Genomic DNA, 26,828 nt, shown 5'->3' on the forward strand with positions numbered 1-26,828 from the left:
TGGCTTTTCAGACAGTTTCTAAGACTCTATTCAGAAAACCATTGCCACTGTTCAAATAAAGACGTTGATCATCCAAAGGGTTTTGTCATCACTACACCATCAAGTCCTAGAATTCCACACAAACAGTTCATGGCGACACAGCTTCTTTACCTGGTGTGCAAGTTCATGAGCAATTGCCACCAAGACCTGTTGTTTAGCATAGTTGTTGGTGACGCCGTCCTTGTACAGCAACAGACTCTCACGGTACGTGATCAGTCCCCAGTTCTCCATGGCGCCCATGGCGAAGTCCGGGATAGCGATCATATCTGGAACAGGGAACATATCATGTGATGTTTAGGTGCAAGGAGTATTTGATGCCATGTTTAGGTGCAGTGGAACGTGAGATGCCATGTTTAGGCGCAGGGGGATAAGTGATGCTACGTTTGGGTACCTGGGGATATTAGATGCTATGCATAAGTACAATTGATGCCATGTTTAGGTACATCTGGATATGAGATGTTATGTATAGGTACAATTGATGCCATGTTTAGATAGAGGGGGATATAAGATGCCATATTTAGGTACAGGGGTGAATGTGAGATGTCATGTTTAAAGGAGAATACGAGTGAATTGCAATAATTCGGTGACTGAAAGATATAGTAATCATAAACATATTCAGAAATTTTCAACTTGAAAATTCGCATACTTTTGTTTTAATCGCGAAATCAGTTTCAGTGATTGTGAGCTCCGGCGATTATGCATATTTCGCGAGTGCTCACGTGACCTTTCCGCCCGTGACGTCATATGTGACTACAGTCCGCCATATTGCCAAAGATCAAGCGCTTGAGAAGTAAGAATCGTCTCGTGTCTGTCCTGTTTTTAAGTGGTACAATGGTGTACTGCGTCGCCTGGGGGTGTACTGCGTCATCAAATAATGGGAAGAACCAACATTTCTTCAGATTTCCAAGTGAAAAGACCGATTTAGACAGGAGAAAGGTTTGGATTCATAGGTGTCAACGTGGTGAGAAAAACTGGAAACCAAGCAAAAATGCAGTTCTGTGTTCGGATCATTTCGAGTCCGATGCATATGAAAGAGACCCGTTTCGCCTTGCACAAATGGGATATGAAAATCCAAAAGCTCGGCTAAAGAAAGATGCAGTGCCCACGAGATTCAGGACAAAGAATTTCATGGATGGATTTTGCCTAGTGTTACACGGGGAGCTTTCAGGAAACGACGAACGGACGAGGTAAGTAATTTTCCATAAGCATAGTGTTGCGGTGAAAATAGTTGACCGGAGGTTTCCTTCTAGAATATTTAGTTAATTATGCAACATGACATGTTATAATTAACTTACTGTAACTGGTGTGTGTGACACGCAGATCTTCAGTTTTCAAACCTTTATTTAAATCAATAAATGTGCGCTTGAATATAAATTTACCCGTTACTGAAATAAGTAAGTTGCTTCCCATTTAATCATGATCATGATGATATAACATCCACTTTATGTAAACTTATCGTGTTCACTTTAACTGAATGATATATCATAATTATATTCTTTCCAGTAAACTACTTTGTCATTAAAGTAGGGGTAGTTTTTAAGACCTTACATTTACTGGTATGTATGAAGAGTTTAGCTACTTAGGTAAAATTAAGTAGTTGAAACAATACAGTAAATTGTTCATAAATATGATGATATTTAATGTTGTGCTTTTTATGAACATCTTGAGTGTTTTTTGTCTATCTTTTGCAGATCCTGAAAGATATCTTGAATGATGAACAAACCATTGAAACGAATCCGCCGAATGCCTTTGATAGAGACAGAAATGAACCTTATGAAATAGAAAACGTAAGGCAACATGAAGAGTTTCCAGGACAAGATTCTACATCAACTAATGACATACTCACTGGACCGTCTGCTTCATATGTGAACAAAAGTTCACATTTTGTCAACCAGAAAACTCAGACTATTTCACAGCAGTGTAGTATATCACAACGAACAAGGAGGATTCAAGTTACAAGTCCTTACCAGTGCAAGCCAGTCACTACCATCTCCAAAGAAGTTCAGTGTGATCTTGCGCCACTTCCACCTCTAGAGCTATTTTCAGCTGAAAATGCATCTATATCACAAGGTAGTTCTAAGCAGCATGAGGTATACAGTGTCATCGAAGCAGTGGAGGACATTGATGCTTGTGAGGACACAATTCTTACAAGTGATGAGGAATACATGCCTTCTGAATACTCAGAATTGGATGACAGTGAAACTGACTGTGATACAGATACTGATAACAATACTGAATCATTTCTCTACTTGTCAGCAAATCCCCAGACTGAAAGACAGTTTCTTGTCTCTGAAACTTCACTTGCTAAACTATTCAAGTATTGTTGAAGAATGTTCCTTGCTGCTCTCCATTTCAATGAAAATGGAAACCGCGAACAAGCAACAGATCAGGTGGGCAATTCAAGATGGAAGATGATGTATCCCAAATCAAAGAAAGGAGAGGAAGCTGTAGTTAAACCTGTGAAACAACAAGTTACTTTCAGTAAGTCTGGAACTGCAGATTTTTCACATGCAAAATTAAGACTGGTGTAACAGTATTGTTTTTGTTTCATATCATATTTCTGTTGAATTTTAACTCTCACTGTTGATGTAGTGCTTTTTCAAAATGTGATCTGCTGCCATACAGCTGGAATATTGCTGAGTGCAGGTAAAAACTAAACTCACTTTCTCAGCATCCGATATGTTCCCTTGATCTTTTGCACCAAAATACATTTGTGCATGAGTACAGTGAAAATGAAGCCTGTGTTGTGTTGTCTATAGTTTTTAAATTGTTTGTATTATAATTATTAATTGCTATTTTGTATCATGCAGACTATGCGGAAGACCTGCAGCGGGCTGTAATAGAAAGAAGAAAAGCTTTGTTAAACTACACATCAGCGAGGAAAGATGCAGACAAGCAATTCCACAGTACACCTTTGCCACTTACCAAGAGCTTTAAACCCGTTGTTAAGAAAGACTTGGTCACCCAACAAAAGTCAAGATTCTTGATGCCGAAGTAGAGTATACTTGAGATAAGCCTTGCAACAGACTCCGAGACTCTGTCAGTTGCACTACTGTTGTAATTTTGAATGGAGCATCTGAGACCTTGTCGTTACTTGCTGTCTAGTTCCTTGGAGCATAGTATATCACATGTTTTACGAATACCTAAGGTGTAGTTTAGATAGAAAAAGATACCACTGGTCATCATAGATAGGTTTATTTACATGAAATATGAAATCAGTCAACAAATACACAAAATTAGTTCGGGATGTTTGGAATTTTTTTTAATTATGAATATTGACTCACTGATGAAATATCAATTGTAAAAATACTAATATCCCTGACATATTTTGTTCAGGAAATTCCTGCTTTATACGTAGTCTGAGTGAAACAAAGTGATCTCTTTTGTTGTTATTCATCAGACGACAAGAGGTCATCCAACCAAAAAAACCAAGGTTATGAAGTACCGGTAAATAAAATTTGTGACTTTTACGAATTGACTTTTGTGTTATTTGCACTTCATAGCTCTATAATACATTCATACAGGTAACACTATTAGGCATTGGTGAATATCTCTGTGTTGGAAGGCATGATGCAAAACCATTGACATGTGGTGGGTGAAAAACATTATCCCCAGGGGTGGAAATTGCTAGTGAACTAAAAAAAAAATTGCTAGTGTACAGTGGCACATGTAAAATCACTTGCCCTGATAGTGAAGTTTGCACATTAGAAACAAAGAAACACTGGCCTGGAATGTTGGGCAATACACTATTTCCACTCCTGAATATGACATGGAATTAATACAATAAAGTAATCTATTAGGGTAAACAGTCACAGCTTATTTAACTGACAAAACAGTCTTGATAAACTGGAAGCCATCTGACTCAGCTCATTCTTCCAAATGTATTTCTTAACAGATTTGAAATTGTTGAGTGAAAACATTAAAGATTGTCAAGGTCTTGCATACTTGAAGCCAGTGTATGTGTCTGATTCTGCTGGAAATGCCTCCCTAATTTTTTTCACAACACAGGAAGGATGAACCTTCCTACATTTCTTAGGAAGCGTATGGTACACCAATCTGGAGAAGCGACGATATGAACAGTATCTGTATGCCCTGCAATTGAAGGAAGCTGAGATCATCATTTTATTAAATAGATACCATCGCAAACTTGTATTTTAATAGTAATCGATGAATTGAGACAAGATGCTCCAATATTGGTGTTGTTTTCACATTTCTATGATTTCCCATTTCCATCTTTACATCAAATAATTCATTATAATAAATTAATTATCTTTTTGAATTATATTGTCCCCTGTGACACATATGTAGTTTACTTGTGCATCAGAATTTATGGCTGTTTACACGCACACATACATACATACATGGGTTCAATTACTTTGAAATGTAGTAAATTATATTACAGTTATATTCATTTTCCACAATTAAAATTACACTTTAATTTAAAAAGTCATTAATTTAATTACAAAAGTAATTAATTACAATTACAAAAAAAAATTCTAAAAATATTTTTTTCTGTATTTCTTTAATTGACAAAGTCCTGTGTCATGATACCTATTTTTGAAGCATTAATGCATGAATTTTTCATGCTCATATCAGTCAGTCCCCAAATCCGGTTCACATTTTTAATGTCCAGAAATTAAATTATAAAAATTTTGACTGTTTAATTTCTAAACTTTAAACATGGTTCAGTCTGTTGTTTTTTTTATCCTGTGTCCATTAGTTGGAAGTCCTGATAAATTTCGCTCAAATGACAAACTTATAATCCATATTAACATACTGAAATATTTGTCAAGTTATATTTATGCCTTCCTGAATTTCATGATTATAAAAATAGGACTAAAGTTTCAGTAAGATATTTTAGTGCCATATCCTATGAGAAATAAACAAAGATGCCATTTTGATAGGAACTTGACAAACAAACAGTATAGTTAATCCCCCACTTCCTCAAATACTGAACTACATTCAGTCATGCATTACTGATTCCCTTTGTTTCATACCAGTGCAGATGATGATAGTTTAATGCCATTCACATGGCATAAGTTAATGGCAGTCGTAATTATGTCTATACTAACCTAGCTGGAATCTATTTCAAACATGTTTTTAATTAACTAAGACTAACTATTTGACTGATGTTCTTTTGACAGTGTTGTGTACATTTATAATGTAAAGGGTGGAAGACATTCAATTCTCTTTCAAAACACCTGCTAGAGTATGTACAAACAACAAGCTTCTAATTAAAAAAAACACTTTGTTCTCGTTATTGTACAGAAAATTACTGCATGGGTTGCCTGATAACCTTCAAAATTAGAAAAACGTAACGTTAAGGTGTAATTTCGTGTAATAGAAAATTTCAATTACTTTCAGATATTAATTAAATTACAATTAAAAATGACATATTTAACGATCAATTACAAATTACATGCAATTACACAGATTTTTGTAATTAATTACATTCAATTTCAATTACAAATTACAATTACCCCATGTCTGACATGCATACATCCATACATACATCCATACATACATACATACATACATACATACATACATACATACATACATACATACATACATACATACATACATACGCACACACACACACACACACACACACACTTACTTACTCATGTAATGGCTCGTTGTCGTCAAGTGGTCCATCCTGCTGAGCAAACTCCAGCAATGATACCCACACCACTCCTCTCCTAAGACAATTGTCCACAAAATATGGATGTTCAGTGATACACTGCACAGATTCTTCGTCGCACATGCGTTCTGTTTGCTGAATCTCCTGGCAACATTTACTCTCAAGACCAGTTGGCATCGGGATGCATTCGCCACAGTCACACCTAAAATATTATATTAAGTGAGAATTATTTGTGCCGATCGCCGGCCATACACACTTCACACAATTAACAAAAAATGTGCTTACTGTTTAAAATGTTATACACAAACATTCCCTAAACCGTGTTTTACATGACGATAACTATGAATGACGAAACGTACTAAAGAGCTGAGCGCATAAAACGTTACTGCGATCGGATAAATAAAACTACTCCTTGACAGGAATTAAGTACGTCGGTATATCAAAACCTGGTACATGAAAACAGTATTAACCGAGTCAATAAAACCGATTATTCGATAATTGTTTATATGACGAACTTACCAGTCTGTGTTCCCGAGTCTTCCGATGTTGACATCAAGTGGTGCCTCCGTTTCACTGGACTCTTCCTCTTCATCACCACTGGAATTTTCTATTCCATGCTCCAAAATTGGCTCATATTGATATGGCCTGACATCCAGGTCAAAAACAACATCGGGAACATCTCTTACTGCTTATGAATCCATGATCACAGCCAACTTGTCATTCCAAACCATAGAGGTAGCAATCGGCGACAGGCACATTTGACGTCATGTCACGTGATACCCGCCGCTGCTCATTAACTGTCGGGTCTTTCCGTAATAGGCGGAAATTCGAGAGCGTTTTTCACGCGTCAATTGCTAATTTTACATATTTTTTTTGAAATTTTGATTACGGTAAGTGTTTTTAGGGTGCTTCCTTCCATTATTGCAAAAAACACAAAACGTTCGTATTCTCCTTTAAGTACAGGTAATGTGAGATGCTATGTTTAGGTATAGGAATTGTTTAGGTACAGGGGGGATGTGTGAGATGCCATGTATAGGTACATGGGAATGTGTGAGATGCCATGTTTAGGTATAGGAATTGTTTAGGTACAGGGGGGATGTGTGAGATGCCATGTTTAGGTACATGGGGATGTGTGAGATGCCATGTTTAGGTACATGGGGATGTGTGAGATGCCATGTTTAGGTACATGGGGATGTGTGAAATGCCATGTTTAGGTACATGGGGATGTGTGAGATGCCATGTGTAGGTACATGGGAATGTGTGAGATGCTATGTTTAGGTACAGAGGAATGTGTGAGATGCTTTGTGTAGGTACATGGGGATGTGTGAGATGCCATGTTTAGGTACATGGAGATGTGTGAGATGCCATGTTTAGGTACATGGGGATGTGTGAGATGCCATGTTTAGGTACAGGGTGTGTGTGTGAGATACCATGTTTAGGTACATGGGGATGTGTGATATGCCATGTGTAGGTACATGGAAATGTGTGAGATGCCATGTTTAGGTACATGGGGATGTGTGAAATGCCATGTTTAGGTACATGGGGACGTGTGAGATGCCATGTTTACGTACAGGGGGGATGTGTGAGATGCCATGTATAGGTGCATGGGGATGTGTGAGATGCCATGTGTAGGTACATGGGAATGTGTGAGATGCTATGTTTAGGTACATGGGAATGTGTGTCATGCCATGTTTAGGTACATTGGGATGTGTGAGATGCCATGTTTAGGTACATGGGGATGTGTGAAATGTCATGTTTAGGTACATGGGGATGTGTGAGATGCCATGTTTAGGTACATGGGAATGTGTGAGATGTTATGTTTAGGTACATGGGAATGTGTGAGATGCCATGTTTAGGTACATGAGGATGTGTGAGATGCCATGTTTAGGTACAGGGAGGATGTGTGATATGCCATGTTTAGGTACATGGGGATGTGTGAGATGCCATGTGTAGGTACATGGGAATGTGTGTGATCTATGTTTAGGTACATGGGAATGTGTGAGATGCCATGTTTAGGTACATGGGGGATGTGTGAGATGCTTTGTGTAGGTACATGGGGATGTGTGAGATGCCATGTGTAGGTACATGGTAATGTGTGAGATGCCATGTTTAGGGACATGGGGATGTGTGATATGCCATGTTTAGGTATAGGAATTGTTTAGGTACATGGGGGATGTGTGAGATGCCATGTTTAGGTACATGGGGATGTGTGACGTGACATATTTAGGTACAGGTAATGTGAGATGCTATGTTTAGGTACATGGGGATATGTAAGATGCCATGTGTAGGTACGGGGGACGTGTGAGATGCCATGTTTAGGTACAGAGGGATGTGTGAGATGCCATGTTTAGGTACATAGGGATGTGTGAGATGCCATGTTTAGGTACAGAGGGATGTGTGTGATGCCATGTATAGGTACATGGGGATGTGTGAGATGTCATGTTTAGGTACAGGTAATGTGTGATGCCATGTTTAGGTACGGAATATGTGTGTCATGCCATGTTTAAGTACATAGGGATGTGTAAGATGCTATGTTTAGGTACATGGGAATGTGTGAGATGCCATGTTTAGGTACATGGGGATGTGTGAGATGCTATGTTTAGGTACATGGGGATGTGTGAAATGCCATGTTTAGGTACATGGGGGATGTGTGAGATGCCATGTTTAGGTACAGGGGTGATGTGTGAGATGCCATGTTTAGGTACATGGGGATGTGTGAAATGCCATGTTTAGGTACATGGGGATGTGTGAGATGCCATGTTTAAGTACATGGGGATGTGTGAGGTGACATATTTAGGTACAGATAATGTGAGATGCTATGTTTAGGTACATGGGGATATGTAAGATGCCATGTATAGGTACGGGGGATGTGTGAGATGCCATGTTTAGGTACAGAGGGATGTGTGAGATGCCATGTTTAGGTACATAGGGATGTGTGAGATGCCATGTTTAGGTACGGAATATGTGTGTGATGCCATGTTTAGGTACATGGGGATGTGTGAGATGCCATGTTTAGGTACAGAGGGATGAGTGTGATGCTATGTATAGGTACATGGGGATGTGTGAGATGCCATGTTTAGGTACAGGTAATGTGTGATGCCATTTTTAGGTACGGAATATGTGTGTCATGCCATGTTTAGGTACATGGGGATGTGTGATATGCCATGTTTAGGTATAGGAATTGTTTAGGTACATGGGGGATGTGTGAGATGCCATGTTTAGGTACATGGGGATGTGTGACGTGACATATTTAGGTACAGGTAATGTGAGATGCTATATTTAGGTACATGGGGATATGTAAGATACCATGTGTAGGTACGGGGGACGTGTGAGATGCCATGTTTAGGTACAGAGGGATGTGTGAGATGCCATGTTTAGGTACATAGGGATGTGTGAGATGCCATGTTTACGTACAGAGGGATGTGTGTGATGCCATGTATAGGTACATGGGGATGTGTGAGATGTCATGTTTAGGTACAGGTAATGTGTGATGCCATGTTTAAGTACGGAATATGTGTGTCATGCCATGTTTAGGTACATAGAGATGTGTAAGATGCTATGTTTAGGTACATGGGAATGTGTGAGATGCCATGTTTAGGTACATGGGGATGTGTGAGATGCTATGTTTAGGTACATGGGGATGTGTGAAATGCCATGTTTAGGTACATGGGGGATGTGTGAGATGCCATGTTTAGGTACAGGGGTGATGTGTGAGATGCCATGTTTAGGTACATGGGGATGTGTGAAATGCCATGTTTAGGTACATGGGGATGTGTGAGATGCCATGTTTAAGTACTTGGGGATGTGTGATGTGACATATTTAGGTACAGATAATGTGAGATGCTATGTTTAGGTACATGGGGATGTGTAAGATGCCATGTGTAGGTACGGGGGATGTGTGAGATGCCATGTTTAGGTACATGGGGGATGTGTGAGATGCCATGTTTAGGTACATGGGGATGTGTGACGTGACATATTTAGGTACAGGTAATGTGAGATGATATGTTTAGGTACATGGGGATATGTAAGATGCCATGTGTAGGTACGGGGGATGTGTGAGATGCCATGTTTAGGTACAGAGGGATGTGTGAGATGCCATGTTTAGGTACATAGGGATGTGTGAGATGCCATGTTTAGGTGCGGAATATGTGTGTGATGCCATGTTTAGGTACATGGGGATGTGTGAGATGCCATGTTTAGGTACAGAGGGATGAGTGTGATGCTATGTATAGGTACATGGGGATGTGTGAGATGCCATGTTTAGGTACAGGTAATGTGTGATGCCATTTTTAGGTACGGAATATGTGTGTCATGCCATGTTTAGGTACATGGGGATGTGTGAGATACCACGTTTAGGTATAGGAAATGTGTAGGTACAGGTAATGTTTAGGTCCAGGAAATGTTTAGGTACGGGTAATGTCTGATGCCTTGTTGAGGTATGGAATATATGACGCCTTGTTTAAGTGGAGTGGGATGGTTGTGTCATAGGCTATTAAAGTAAAGATTATGCTATACCTTGTCTAGGTGAAGACTGTGTCATGCCTTGTGGAGATAAAGTGTTTGTGTCATATCTTGTTTAGGTGAGGTTATTGTGTCATACCTTTTTAAAGTAAAGATTATGTAATACCTTATTAAGGTAAAAGCTGTGTTATACCTTGTTTAGGTAATGATTGTGGAATACCTTGTTTAGGTAAAGATTGTGTTATACCAAGTTTATGTGAAGGTTGTGTCATACCTTCTTTAAGTAATGTTTGTGTCATAGACTGTTTAGGTACAGTTTGAGTCAAACCCTTATTAGGTAAAGTTGTGTGATTCCAAGTTTACGTAAAGTTTATGTTATACCTTGTTTAGGTAAAGATTGTGTTATACCTTGTGTAAGTAAAGTTTGTGTCACACCCGGATTAGGTAAAGTTTCTGTTATACCTTGTTTATGTAAAGTTTGTGTTATACCTTGTTTATGTAAAGATTGTGTTATACCTTGTTTAGGTAAGGGGAACGTCTGGTTGAAATATGTTTCGTAAAGAGAGATGACCTTTGTCCCCACATCCAGGGCGTAATCCAGCTGAGAGAGGGCGTTCTTCCTCGCCCATACACGATACTGAAACATAGAGGATGTTAACTTCCTGGAGTGTCACTGTTAAAGCTTAGAAATACAAAATACACACTTAATGGATAACAACTTCCTTTAGGTTGTGTTTGACAGGCTGGACTGTAACATGTAGTGGGATACAGACTGCTGTGCCCTTCTCAAGCAGGACTGTAACATGTAGTGGGATACAGACTGCTGTGCCCTTCTCAAGCAGGACTGTAACAAACAGTACTAGTGGGATAAGGACTGTTGTACCCTTCTCAAGCAGGAATGTAACATGCAGTGAGATACAGAGGAGAGTGGCACCGTTGACAAGCAAGGATGAAACATGTAGTGGGATACAGTATTGTACCGTTGTCAAGCACGAATGTAACATGATACAATTAAAAAACCCTAGGTTCTACACAACCCTAGGTTCCAGACAACTCTAGGTCCTACACAACCCTAAATTCTAGACACTAGATTCCAGACAACTGTATTCCATGCACGGATAGGTTTATCACTGGTTCAGTACACGATGTGAATGTTTTGACAGTGGTGTGTATTTATATAATATGAACATAGGCGGATCCTCAGGGGTATGAGGGGGAGCGCACCCACCTTTTGCCCAGAAAGTATTATAATACCATTAAAAGTCGGGTGAAAATGAGGTGTGCAGCCTCCCTTTTGTCAAGAGTGTGCTCTCCCTTTCTCAGAAAGCTGTATCTGCCTTACTACACTGAACCTGGAATATATGGTTACCTCCGATGTGTTTGTGGTAGTATAGAAATATTTCCTATGGTGGGAGATTTCGTTGACATCTACTAATCTGTAAAATCTTGTGTGTATTGGTATGATGTGAGTATTGGCATGATTGCTGGACGTTGTTTATTGTCTTTGTCCCTACCAGCGTGGTTGTTGGGAAGTGCTGGTAAAGTCCATTACAGTAGTTATCAATATTAATATCAATATCTAGACTATTCTCAGTACATGATGAAGAATGAAGAATCTCTGAACACAGCACTGCCATTAAATGTGCAGTGCGGTGATGTCATAGCATTGTGACATCAACTTGATGAGGTCATAACATTATCAGGGCAATGTGCAGAATCTACTATCAAAACGAGATCTCCTAGGAGATATCGCCTACATGCTTTTGGGAAGAACCCATAACTGACATTGCCGGTTTTACCTGTAAGCCACGGGAGGTATTTCCGGTTATATATCCAAAGTCAGACACTACAAACGCGACGAGATATGTCGACATGACTGGCGTGGTCTGGTAGATGTCGGCTTGGTACCCGTCGGGCCTGCATAGAGAAATACAAACTATCACGCCTACCTGTTTTCAGCAAGCATTCACTTCATGTTTGTGTCAGGATGGAGACGATCAGACCGCCATAACGGGCAGAGTTCCAAGATGATAACGTAACCAGTGGTTCCTAGGGGAACACGTCCTCGGAGACCCTTGCTGATGGCACGGTCATTCTAGGAAATTCCAGAACTCTGATTCATCACTGGCTGCGCTACCCAAATAAGGCAACAGCCACCAAGCCTGTTGAATATTGTACAGCTATGTGATCAATATGGGTCATGAGTGATTCCCATAAAAACATGTTTTTTGTCCGATCACAGAAATCCAAAGTGACACTGCTGGAACATTGATGTCTGTTTTGAGATAAACCCTCGTCCCCTGTTAACATGTGCAACATGAATAAGCAAAACCGCACCACAAAACCTTAGCGCCTATCAACGATAAACCCTCGCCACGTGTTGTAACTTCTATCAACGATAAACCCTCGCCACGTGTTGTAACTTCTATCAACGATAAACCCTGGCCACGTGTTGTAACTTCTATCAACGATAAACCCTCGCCACATGTTATAACTTCTGTCAACGATATACCCTCGCCACGTGTTATAATTATCGATCAACGATAAACCCTCGCCACGTGTTGTAACTTCTATCAACGATAAACCCTCGCCACGTGTTGTAACTATCTATCAACGATATACCCTCGCCACGTGTTATATTTATCGATCAACGATATACCCTGGCCATGTGTTGTAACTTCTATCGACGATAAACGCTTGCCACGTGTTGTAACTTCTATCAACGATAAACCCTGGCCACATGTTGTAACTATCTATCAACGATATACCCTCGCCACGTGTTATAATTATCTACCAACGATAAACCCTCGCCACGTGTTGTAACTATCTATCAACGATATACCCTCGCCACGTGTTATAATTATCGATCAACGATAAACCCTCGCCACGTGTTGTAACTTCTATCAACGATAAACCCTCGCCACGTGTTGTAACTATCTATCAACGATATACCCTCGCCACGTGTTATAATTATCTACCAACGATAAACCCTCGCCACGTGTTGTAACTATCTATCAAAACCGTCAGTGTAGATGTACGTGTCATCACAGGTATCCCTGGCCACGTGTAGATATCTGTACGTGTCATTACAGGTATAACTGGCCACGCGTAGATATCTGTACGTGTCATCACAGGTATCCCTAGAGACAAATCTACGTTCGATAACGAGTTAATTAGTCACGTGATGTTTCATGCACATTTTAGAAGTGAAGGAGATAAAGAATGGGGATAATTCAATGGATATACATTATTATTGTGTGGAAGGCGACGTTTCGAGATAGATTCAGGCAAGTGATGACTGACAACGACATAAGAACCATGTCTAAACGTCGCCTGACACAATACGTCGAGGTATTGATCATACACTTGTCGTCATCCTTAAGTAGTCATGTGACACCCCTAATGTATTGTCTGTACACCTCCGGAGATGAGGTAGACGTACTGTACCTGTCTTCTGTTGCAATAATCGGCATGTTCGAAGTAGAATTAAAATCCTTCTTCCTCACAAGTACGATGTTAAACGTCGCCTTCAGGGCCGGCTCATCGAAACAAGGGAATGCCTTCCGGGCATCCGATGACTCGAACTGCGTTGTCGCCAGATAGCTGTAGCAAATACACACGACACCGGTGAGCAGGTTTCACACATTCAGTTCACAGCCTACAACAACTACAGGGAGCACATACATCCTGCACCGGTCAACAGGACTCACACATTCACCTCACACTTATGCCTTTCATTGTCTGATGTTAACTGGCATTGGGTGAAGTAACTATCATTGTCTGATGTTAACTGGCATTGGGTGGAGTAACTATCATTGTCTGATGTTAACTGGCATTGGGTGGATTAACTATCATTGTCTGATGTTAACTGGCATTGGGTGAAGTAACTATCATTGTCTGATGTTAACTGGCATTGGGTGAAGTAACTATCATTGTCTGATGTTAACTGGCATTGGGTGAAGTAACTATCATTGTCTGATGTTAACTGGCATTGGGTGAAGTAACTATCATTGTCTGATGTTAACTGGCATTGGGTGAAGTAACTATCATTGTCTGATGTTAACTGGCATTGGGTGATGTAACTATCATTGTCTGATGTTAACTGGCATTGGGTGATGTAACTATCATTGTCTGATGTTAACTTGTATTGAGTGAGGTGAGTTTAGCGTCTAGTGGTGGGGTGTAGAGTAACGTGTGTGCTATTGTATCATGACGTAGTCGGATAAACTTCAAAGGCAAACACTGACACGACCCATGTTGCGTCTCAAGAAGGTTGATTCAGACCAAGACAACATGACGTCACTTACACAGTGGTGTTTCCGGTTTTGTAGGAACTGAGATAGAACCCAGCAAGATCATCTCGAAGTGGCCCCGTGAAGTTCATCTTGAGATAATACAAAGAGTCTTTCTTCAGGTCTTCATTCACATGGATCGTCAAGAACTGGCTCACTTGGTTTTCTTCATGAGACACGTATGTTACTGCACCTACCCCGCCACTCTCTGGCCCGACTTCGATAGAACCGGAAGTGATGTTGAGTTTGTTGATGTGAAGAGTGACGTCCCTTGTAGGTTGCAGACACCGGATGTGTATGGTAACGGAACCTTCGAATGTGAAGCTGGCTGGGTCTCCCTCGTACATATTGGGTTTCATTTCCAGGTCGTATGATATAGGCTTGACGTCTTTAGGAAGGAAAATGTCCTCTGAAGTTGAAGGCTCCTTCTGGTTGTGGTCCTCTGTTGAACATACGGAGCTTGGACAGACCGGTAATAATCAGACACGTATTTCAAGGTGTACACTAAACTTTGGTAACTTGAACTGGGAGCTGTTTTCTTAAGTCAGCTGTCAGTCGGAACACAATTCTCCTAACTTATAAAATAAAGTGGCAATATATACTGTGACCATTATTCCAGGGCAATATACACCGTGCCACTATTCCTGGGGAACATAGACCGTAACAGGAACGTACTTACCAGCGCCGTGCCACTATTCCTGGGGAACATAGACCGTAACAGGAACGTACTTACCAGTAGAGAGGTGTTATCACTTGTGAGTACTTACCACTCGAGCCCACTATATAGTAGGGTAGTGTTACCACTCGAGCCCACTATACAGTAGGGTAGTGTTATCACTCGAGCCCACTATACAGTAGGGTAGTGTTATCACTCGAGCCCACTATATAGTAGGGTAGTGTTATCACTCGAGCCCACTATATAGTAGGGTAGTGTTATCACTCGAGCCCACTATATAGAAGGGTAGTGTTATCACTTGAGCCCACTATATAGTAGGATATTGTTATCGCTTGAACTTACTTACTAGCATAGTAGGGTTAATTAGGTTTCGCTACAATTACATCACAGAACTGGTCGTACACACGAGTTTTCACTGTAGTTTCAGCATAGAATTTTGGTACAGACAGGGTCTCAGTGTCGGGGTGTACGTACTGTAATATCCCAAATCCGTCAGCCATTGTTTGATGACTGGATAATTCTCATTCATCCATTTGATGTTGGCCTTGGTCTGACCAATCGCTTGCGAGAAGGCTGCTGCGCCAGTGCCAAGGTCAGCTGTAGAATTGACGAAGGCCTCCAACTGTGAGAACAGGGTCAAGCAAAGGGAATGAGTGAATGACGAAGTCAAGTTTTAAATCATTTAAGCAGTATCACGACGTGAGGCACCAGACATGGACGAAGCAAAGCGATTCTATCTGACGTACATCAAACCACTATCAGGACATTTAGACTGTGACCGTCTTACTTGTAACAGGGGAATATATAGGTTGTGACTCCCGTTGATGTGTCGTGTCCTACCTGTTTCAGGTGGAACTCCGTGTTGAATGTGCCTGTTGCACTAAGGATCATCTTGTCGAAGTAGTAGAAGTTGCCGGTGTAGCTGAAGAATAAAGAATGAGTGTAATGTTCTGCCGCTGTAAGCAATGCATTATTGTAACAGGGGACGGTATTGTATGGGCGACTTCTCATGAACACCATTACCAAACCACTGTCTCTTGATTTGTCTTTATAGTGAGCTCAGATTTACCTAACGTTTAGCTGTATTCATGCAATGTTCCTGCAGCACCATAGCGAGGTAAGCCAGTAATGGGCATCACACATTGTACATAATGTGGTTATGTTTCCGAAAAGACCACAACATTGTGTAAAGAGCGCAGAGTGATCCCAGAGGAAGGGTGTATGTAGATTGCTGGACGCCGCCCTTATCCAGATGAACCAGTGATTGAGTATATAAACAACGCATAATTCTGCCGATTACGATGACACAATTTGCCTAGCCTGGCCTCCCAATTGTATCAAGTGTTTAATATAGTGAAGAATAAACCGAATATGAGTTAATGCCATTGTAGCCAACAGCCTCTTACACCTGACATGGGTCGGCACGTTGATCCCCCGTCTGACACAGACGTTCACCATAGTACTCGAGTGAGTGACCAAAGTCCGCCTGCTGTCCCTGGCATCCATGTACAAAATGTTCAGCTACATGCATTTCTCAAGTACTTACTCGTCCCTCAACAGACTGTAATGTTGCCTGATAAAATCCCAAACAAATGGTTGTGTTTTGCCGTTGAGTCTGGGGGCGAAATATAACACCCGAGTTGTATCATCCTTTGGAATCTCGCCTGCTGTGATGGTTCTTTGAAGATACCTTAGAAACAGAGAAGTTTGAGGTAACATTTGCTCTGACATAGGCACAGAGATGAATGTTTAGTGACATAGGCACAGAGATGAACGTTTTAGTGACATGGACTCAGATAGACTGAATATTATCGTGAAATAGACCACTGAAATGTTCAAGTGAGGGTTAGGTTAGGGTTAGCCCTAACCCTGAAATAGACCACTGAAATGTTCAAGTGAAACAGACTTCAGTGACACATATATTGGCTTGTTCAAGTAATTAACTTCAAACTTCGAGGACTCACGTGTCAATCATCCAGGGCTCTTCAGAACAGGACAGCGCCATCAGCATGTCGTCCTTGACTGACAGAGACGTCTCTGCCTGGTATCTGCTGTAGAGGACGTCCCAGTCATCAGTGTTGCCGTCAGACACGCCAATGCAGAGGACTGTCCTCAACAGGTCGGGGTTGATTCTGGAGTGAGAATACACTGTGTCATGACCGTATGGAAGTGAGTTATTCATACAACACTGTATTTTAGATGGGTCTTGAAGCACTGATGACACTACCAGATAAAGTATAGGGAGACTTGATGCGCTGATGACACCACCAGATAACGTATAGGGAGACTTGATGCACTGATGACACTACCAGATAAAGTATAGGGAGACTTGATGCTCTGATGACACTACCAGATAAAGTATAGGGAGACTTGATGCACTGATGACACTACCAGATAACGTATAGGGAGACTTGATGCTCTGATGATACCACCAGATAACGTATAGGGAGACTTGATGCTCTGATGATACCACCAGATAACGTATAGGGAGACTTGATGCACTGATGACACTACCAGATAACGTATAGGGAGACTTGATGCACTGGTGATACCACCAGATAACGTATAGGGAGACTTGATGCTCTGATGATACCACCAGATAACGTAGAGGGAGACTTGATGCTCTGATGATACCACCAGATAACGTATAGGGAGACTTGATGCTCTGATGATACCACCAGATAACGTATAGGGAGACTTGATGCTCTGATGATACCACCAGATAACGTATAGGGAGACTTGATGCTCTGATGATACCACCAGATAACGTATAGGGAGACTTGATGCACTGATGACACTACCAGATAACGTATAGGGAGACTTGATGCTCTGATGATACCACCAGATAACGTATAGGGAGACTTGATGCACTGATGATACCACCAGATAACGTATAGGGAGACTTGATGCTCTGATGATACCACCAGATAACGTATAGGGAGACTTGGTGCACTGATGACACTACCAGATAAAGTATAGGGAGACTTGATGCTCTGATGATACCACCAGATAACGTATAGGGAGACTTGATGCTCTGATGATACCACCAGATAACGTATAGGGAGACTTGATGCTCTGATGATACCACCAGATAACGTAGAGGGAGACTTGATGCACTGATGACACTACCAGATAACGTATAGGGAGACTTGATGCTCTGATGATACCACCAGATAACGTATAGGGAGACTTGATGCACTGATGATACCACCAGATAACGTATAGGGAGACTTGATGCTCTGATGATACCACCAGATAACGTATAGGGAGACTTGATGCTCTGATGATACCACCAGATAACGTATAGGGAGACTTGATGCTCTGATGATACCACCAGATAAAGTATAGGGAGACTTGATGCTCTGATGATACCACCAGATAACGTATAGGGAGACTTGATGCTCTGATGATACCACCAGATAACGTATAGGGAGACTTGATGCTCTGATGATACCACCAGATAACGTATAGGGAGACTTGATGCTCTGATGACACCACCAGATAACGTATAGGGAGACTTGATGCTCTGATGATACCACCAGATAACGTATAGGGAGACTTGATGCACTGATGATACCACCAGATAACGTATAGGGAGACTTGATGCTCTGATGATACCACCAGATAACGTAGAGGGAGACTTGATGCACTGATGACACTACCAGATAACGTATAGGGAGACTTGATGCTCTGATGATACCACCAGATAACGTATAGGGAGACTTGATGCACTGATGATACCACCAGATAACGTATAGGGAGACTTGATGCTCTGATGATACCACCAGATAACGTAGAGGGAGACTTGATGCACTGATGACACTACCAGATAACGTATAGGGAGACTTGATGCTCTGATGATACCACCAGATAACGTATAGGGAGACTTGATGCACTGATGACACCACCAGATAACGTATAGGGAGACTTGATGCTCTGATGATACCACCAGATAACGTATAGGGAGACTTGATGCACTGATGATACCACCAGATAACGTATAGGGAGACTTGATGCACTGATGATACCACCAGATAAAGTATAGGGAGACTTGATGCTCTGATGATACTACCAGATAACGTATAGGGAGACTTGATGCTCTGATGATACCACCAGATAACGTATAGGGAGACTTGATGCTCTGATGATACCACCAGATAAAGTATAGGGAGACTTGATGCTCTGATGATACTACCAGATAACGTATAGGGAGACTTGATGCTCTGATGATACCACCAGATAACGTATAGGGAGACTTGATGCTCTGATGATACCACCAGATAACGTATAGGGAGACTTGATGCTCTGATGATACCACCAGATAACGTATAGGGAGACTTGATGCTCTGATGATACCACCAGATAAAGTATAGGGAGACTTGATGCTCTGATGATACCACCAGATAAAGTATAGGGAGACTTGATGCTCTGATGATACTACCAGATAACGTATAGGGAGACTTGATGCTCTGATGATACCACCAGATAAAGTATAGGGAGACTTGATGCTCTGATGATACCACCAGATAACGTATAGGGAGACTTGATGCTCTGATGACACCACCAGATAACGTATAGGGAGACTTGATGCTCTGATGATACCACCAGATAACGTATAGGGAGACTTGATGCACTGATGATACCACCAGATAACGTATAGGGAGACTTGATGCTCTGATGATACCACCAGATAACGTATAGGGAGACTTGATGCACTGATGATACCACCAGATAACGTAGAGGGAGACTTGATGCTCTGATGATACCACCAGATAACGTATAGGGAGACTTGATGCTCTGATGATACCACCAGATAACGTATAGGGAGACTTGATGCTCTGATGATACCACCAGATAACGTATAGGGAGACTTGATGCTCTGATGATACCACCAGATAACGTATAGGGAGACTTGATGCTCTGATGATACCACCAGATAACGTATAGGGAGACTTGATGCTCTGATGATACCACCAGATAAAGTATAGGGAGACTTGATGCACTGGTGATACCACCAGATAACGTATAGGGAGACTTGATGCACTGATGATACCACCAGAAAACGTATAGGGAGACTTGATGCACTGATGATACCACCAGATAACGTATAGGGAGACTTGATGCTCTGATGATACCACCAGATAACGTATAGGGAGACTTGATGCTCTGATGATACCACCAGATAACGTATAGGGAGACTTGATGCTCTGATGATACCACCAGATAAAGTATAGGGAGACTTGATGCACTGGTGATACCACCAGATAACGTATAGGGAGACTTGATGCACTGATGATACCACCAGAAAACGTATAGGGAGACTTGATGCACTGATGATACCACCAGATAACGTATAGGGAGACTTGATGCTCTGATGATACCACCAGATAAAGTATAGGGAGACTTGATGCACTGGTGATACCACCAGATAACGTATAGGGAGACTTGATGCACTGATGATACCACCAGATAACGTATAGGGAGACTTGATGCACTGATGATACCACCAGATAACGTATAGGGAGACTTGATGCTCTGATGATACCACCAGATAACGTATAGGGAGACTTGATGCACTGATGATACCACCAGATAACGTAGAGGGAGACTTGATGCTCTGATGATACCACCAGATAACGTATAGGGAGACTTGATGCTCTGATGATACCACCAGATAACGTATAGGGAGACTTGATGCTCTGATGATACCACCAGATAACGTATAGGGAGACTTGATGCTCTGATGATACCACCAGATAACGTATAGGGAGACTTGATGCTCTGATGATACCACCAGATAACGTATAGGGAGACTTGATGCTCTGATGATACCACCAGATAAAGTATAGGGAGACTTGATGCACTGGTGATACCACCAGATAACGTATAGGGAGACTTGATGCACTGATGATACCACCAGAAAACGTATAGGGAGACTTGATGCTCTGATGATACCACCAGATAACGTAGAGGGAGACTTGATGCTCTGATGATACCACCAGATAACGTATAGGGAGACTTGATGCTCTGATGATACCACCAGATAACGTATAGGGAGACTTGATGCACTGATGATACCACCAGATAACGTATAGGGAGACTTGATGCTCTGATGATACCACCAGATAACGTATAGGGAGACTTGATGCACTGATGATACCACCAGATAAAGTATAGGGAGACTTGATGCTCTGATGATACCACCAGATAACGTATAGGGAGACTTGATGCACTGATGACACTACCAGATAACGTATAGGGAGACTTGATGCTCTGATGATACCACCAGATAACGTATAGGGAGACTTGATGCACTGATGACACCACCAGATAACGTAGAGGGAGACTTGATGCACTGATGATACCACCAGATAACGTATAGGGAGACTTGATGCTCTGATGATACCACCAGATAACGTAGAGGGAGACTTGATGCACTGATGATACCACCAGATAACGTATAGGGAGACTTGATGCTCTGATGATACCACCAGATAACGTATAGGGAGACTTGATGCACTGATGACACTACCAGATAACGTATAGGGAGACTTGATGCTCTGATGATACCACCAGATAACGTATAGGGAGACTTGATGCACTGATGACACTACCAGATAAAGTATAGGGAGACTTGATGCTCTGATGATACCACCAGATAACGTATAGGGAGACTTGATGCACTGATGACACTACCAGATAACGTATAGGGAGACTTGATGCTCTGATGATACCACCAGATAACGTATAGGGAGACTTGATGCACTGATGACACTACCAGATAACGTATAGGGAGACTTGATGCTCTGATGATACCACCAGATAACGTATAGGGAGACTTGATGCACTGATGATACCACCAGATAACGTAGAGGGAGACTTGATGCTCTGATGATACCACCAGATAACGTATAGGGAGACTTGATGCACTGGTGATACCACCAGATAACGTATAGGGAGATTTGATGCTCTGATGATACCACCAGATAACGTATAGGGAGACTTGATGCTCTGATGATACCACCAGATAACGTATAGGGAGACTTGATGCACTGATGATACCACCAGATAACGTATAGGGAGACTTGATGCTCTGATGATACCACCAGATAACGTATAGGGAGACTTGATGCACTGATGATACCACCAGAAAAAGTATAGGGAGACTTGATGCTCTGATGATACCACCAGATAAAGTATAGGGAGACTTGATGCTCTGATGATACCACCAGATAAAGTATAGGGAGACTTGATGCACTGGTGATACCACCAGATAACGTATAGGGAGACTTGATGCACTGATGATACCACCAGATAACGTAGAGGGAGACTTGATGCTCTGATGATACCACCAGATAACGTATAGGGAGACTTGATGCACTGATGATACCACCAGAAAACGTAGAGGGAGACTTGATGCTCTGATGATACCACCAGATAACGTATAGGGAGACTTGATGCACTGATGATACCACCAGATAACGTATAGGGAGACTTGATGCTCTGATGATACCACCAGATAACGTAGAGGGAGACTTGATGCTCTGATGATACCACCAGATAACGTATAGGGAGACTTGATGCTCTGATGATACCACCAGATAACGTATAGGGAGACTTGATGCACTGATGACACTACCAGATAAAGTATAGGGAGACTTGATGCACTGATGATACCACCAGATAACGTAGAGGGAGACTTGATGCTCTGATGATACCACCAGATAACGTAGAGGGAGACTTGATGCTCTGATGATACCACCAGATAACGTATAGGGAGACTTGATGCTCTGATGATACCACCAGATAACGTATAGGGAGACTTGATGCACTGATGACACTACCAGATAAAGTATAGGGAGACTTGATGCACTGATGATACCACCAGATAACGTATAGGGAGACTTGATGCTCTGATGATACCACCAGATAACGTAGAGGGAGACTTGATGCACTGATGATACCACCAGATAACGTATAGGGAGACTTGATGCTCTGATGATACCACCAGATAAAGTATAGGGAGACTTGATGCACTGATGACACTACCAGATAACGTATAGGGAGACTTGATGCACTGATGACACTACCAGATAACGTATAGGGAGACTTGATGCACTGATGACACTACCAGATAAAGTATAGGGAGACTTGATGCACTGATGACACTACCAGATAAAGTATAGGGAGACTTGATGCACTGATGATACCACCAGATAAAGTATAGGGAGACTTGATGCACTGATGACACTACCAGATAACGTATAGGGAGACTTGATGCTCTGATGATACTACCAGATAACGTATAGGGAGACTTGATGCACTGATGATACTACCAGATAACGTATAGGGAGACTTGATGCTCTGATGATACCACCAGATAACGTATAGGGAGACTTGATGCACTGATGATACTACCAGATAACGTATAGGGAGACTTGATGCACTGATGACACTACCAGATAACGTATAGGGAGACTTGATGCTCTGATGACACTACCAGATAACGTATAGGGAGACTTGATGCACTGATGATACTACCAGATAACGTATAGGGAGACTTGATGCACTGATGACACTACCAGATAACGTATAGGGAGACTTGATGCACTGATGACACTACCAGATAACGTATAGGGAGACTTGATGCTCTGATGATACCACCAGATAACGTATAGGGAGACTTGATGCACTGATGATACTACCAGATAACGTATAGGGAGACTTGATGCACTGATGACACTACCAGATAACGTATAGGGAGACTTGATGCACTGATGACACTACCAGATAACGTATAGGGAGACTTGATGCTCTCATGATACCACCAGATAACGTATAGGGAGACTTGATGCACTGATGATACCACCAGATAAAGTATAGGGAGACTTGATGCACTGATGATACCACCAGATAACGTATAGGGAGACTTGATGCACTAATGATACTACCAGATAACGTATAGGGAGACTTGATGCACTGATGACACTACCAGATAACGTATAGGGAGACTTGATGCTCTCATGATACCACCAGATAACGTATAGGGAGACTTGATGCACTGGTGATACCACCAGATAACGTATAGGGAGACTTGATGCACTGATGACACTACCAGATAACGTATAGGGAGACTTGATGCTCTGATGATACCACCACATAACGTATAGGGAGACTTGATGCTCTGATGACACTACCAGATAACGTATAGGGAGACTTGATGCACTGATGACACTACCAGATAACGTATAGGGAGACTTGATGCTCTGATGATACCACCAGATAACGTATAGGGAGACTTGATGCACTGATGACACTACCAGATAACGTATAGGGAGACTTGATGCTCTGATGATACCACCAGATAACGTATAGGGAGACTTGATGCACTGATGACACTACCAGATAACGTATAGGGAGACTTGATGCTCTCATGATACCACCAGATAACGTATAGGGAGACTTGATGCTCTGATGATACCACCAGATAAAGTATAGGGAGACTTGATGCACTGGTGATACCACCAGATAACGTATAGGGAGACTTGATGCTCTGATGACACCACCAGATAACGTATAGGGAGACTTGATGCTCTGATGATACCACCAGATAACGTATAGGGAGACTTGATGCTCTGATGATACCACCAGATAACGTATAGGGAGACTTGATGCTCTGATGATACCACCAGATAACGTATAGGGAGACTTGATGCTCTGATGATACCACCAGATAACGTATAGGGAGACTTGATGCTCTGATGATACCACCAGATAACGTATAGGGAGACTTGATGCTCTGATGATACCACCAGATAACGTATAGGGAGACTTGATGCTCTGATGATACCACCAGATAACGTATAGGGAGACTTGATGCTCTGATGATACCACCAGATAACGTATAGGGAGACTTGATGCTCTGATGACACCACCAGATAACGTATAGGGAGACTTGATGCTCTGATGATACCACCAGATAAAGTATAGGGAGACTTGATGCACTGGTGATACCACCAGATAACGTATAGGGAGACTTGATGCTCTGATGATACCACCAGATAACGTATAGGGAGACTTGATGCTCTGATGACACCACCAGATAACGTATAGGGAGACTTGATGCTCTGATGATACCACCAGATAAAGTATAGGGAGACTTGATGCACTGATGATACCACCAGATAACGTATAGGGAGACTTGATGCACTGATGATACCACCAGATAACGTATAGGGAGACTTGATGCTCTGATGATACCACCAGATAAAGTATAGGGAGACTTGATGCACTGATGACACTACCAGATAACGTATAGGGAGACTTGATGCACTGATGACACTACCAGATAACGTATAGGGAGACTTGATGCACTGATGACACTACCAGATAAAGTATAGGGAGACTTGATGCACTGATGACACTACCAGATAAAGTATAGGGAGACTTGATGCACTGATGACACTACCAGATAACGTATAGGGAGACTTGATGCACTGATGACACTACCAGATAACGTATAGGGAGACTTGATGCACTGATGACACTACCAGATAAAGTATAGGGAGACTTGATGCACTGATGATACCACCAGATAAAGTATAGGGAGACTTGATGCACTGATGATACCACCAGATAACGTATAGGGAGACTTGATGCACTGCTGATACTACCAGATAACGTATAGGGAGACTTGATGCACTGATGACACTACCAGATAACGTATAGGGAGACTTGATGCTCTCATGATACCACCAGATAACGTATAGGGAGACTTGATGCACTGGTGATACCACCAGATAACGTATAGGGAGACTTGATGCACTGATGACACTACCAGATAACGTATAGGGAGACTTGATGCTCTGATGATACCACCACATAACGTATAGGGAGACTTGATGCTCTGATGACACTACCAGATAACGTATAGGGAGACTTGATGCACTGATGACACTACCAGATAACGTATAGGGAGACTTGATGCTCTGATGATACCACCAGATAACGTATAGGGAGACTTGATGCACTGATGACACTACCAGATAACGTATAGGGAGACTTGATGCTCTGATGATACCACCAGATAACGTATAGGGAGACTTGATGCACTGATGACACTACCAGATAACGTATAGGGAGACTTGATGCTCTCATGATACCACCAGATAACGTATAGGGAGACTTGATGCTCTGATGATTCCACCAGATAAAGTATAGGGAGACTTGATGCACTGGTGATACCACCAGATAACGTATAGGGAGACTTGATGCTCTGATGACACCACCAGATAACGTATAGGGAGACTTGATGCTCTGATGATACCACCAGATAACGTATAGGGAGACTTGATGCTCTGATGATACCACCAGATAACGTATAGGGAGACTTGATGCTCTGATGATACCACCAGATAACGTATAGGGAGACTTGATGCTCTGATGATACCACCAGATAACGTATAGGGAGACTTGATGCTCTGATGATACCACCAGATAACGTATAGGGAGACTTGATGCTCTGATGATACCACCAGATAACGTATAGGGAGACTTGATGCTCTGATGATACCACCAGATAACGTATAGGGAGACTTGATGCTCTGATGATACCACCAGATAACGTATAGGGAGACTTGATGCTCTGATGACACCACCAGATAACGTATAGGGAGACTTGATGCTCTGATGATACCACCAGATAAAGTATAGGGAG

The 26,828-nt window shown here is 41.8% G+C and overlaps 1 protein-coding gene across 1 annotated transcript in view; it reads right to left on the reverse strand.

Annotated features, from left to right (window-relative positions):
• The window catches only part of LOC137259749 (uncharacterized), a 98,624-nt gene that overhangs the window by 23,590 nt on the left and 48,206 nt on the right, over nt 1-26,828 (reverse strand). Inside the window, exons 18-26 of the mRNA XM_067797349.1 lie at nt 17,077-17,244; nt 16,659-16,802; nt 15,953-16,034; nt 15,587-15,734; nt 14,452-14,878; nt 13,592-13,747; nt 11,944-12,061; nt 10,661-10,781; nt 151-305 (exon numbers count right to left, since the gene is read on the reverse strand). Coding sequence (XP_067653450.1) covers nt 151-305; nt 10,661-10,781; nt 11,944-12,061; nt 13,592-13,747; nt 14,452-14,878; nt 15,587-15,734; nt 15,953-16,034; nt 16,659-16,802; nt 17,077-17,244 — 1,519 coding nt within the window. The remainder of the gene's footprint in view (nt 1-150; nt 306-10,660; nt 10,782-11,943; nt 12,062-13,591; nt 13,748-14,451; nt 14,879-15,586; nt 15,735-15,952; nt 16,035-16,658; nt 16,803-17,076; nt 17,245-26,828) is intronic.

The sequence above is a fragment of the Haliotis asinina genome, chromosome 13, assembly GCF_037392515.1.
Source record: "Haliotis asinina isolate JCU_RB_2024 chromosome 13, JCU_Hal_asi_v2, whole genome shotgun sequence".
Taxonomy (NCBI): Eukaryota; Metazoa; Mollusca; class Gastropoda; order Lepetellida; family Haliotidae; genus Haliotis; species Haliotis asinina.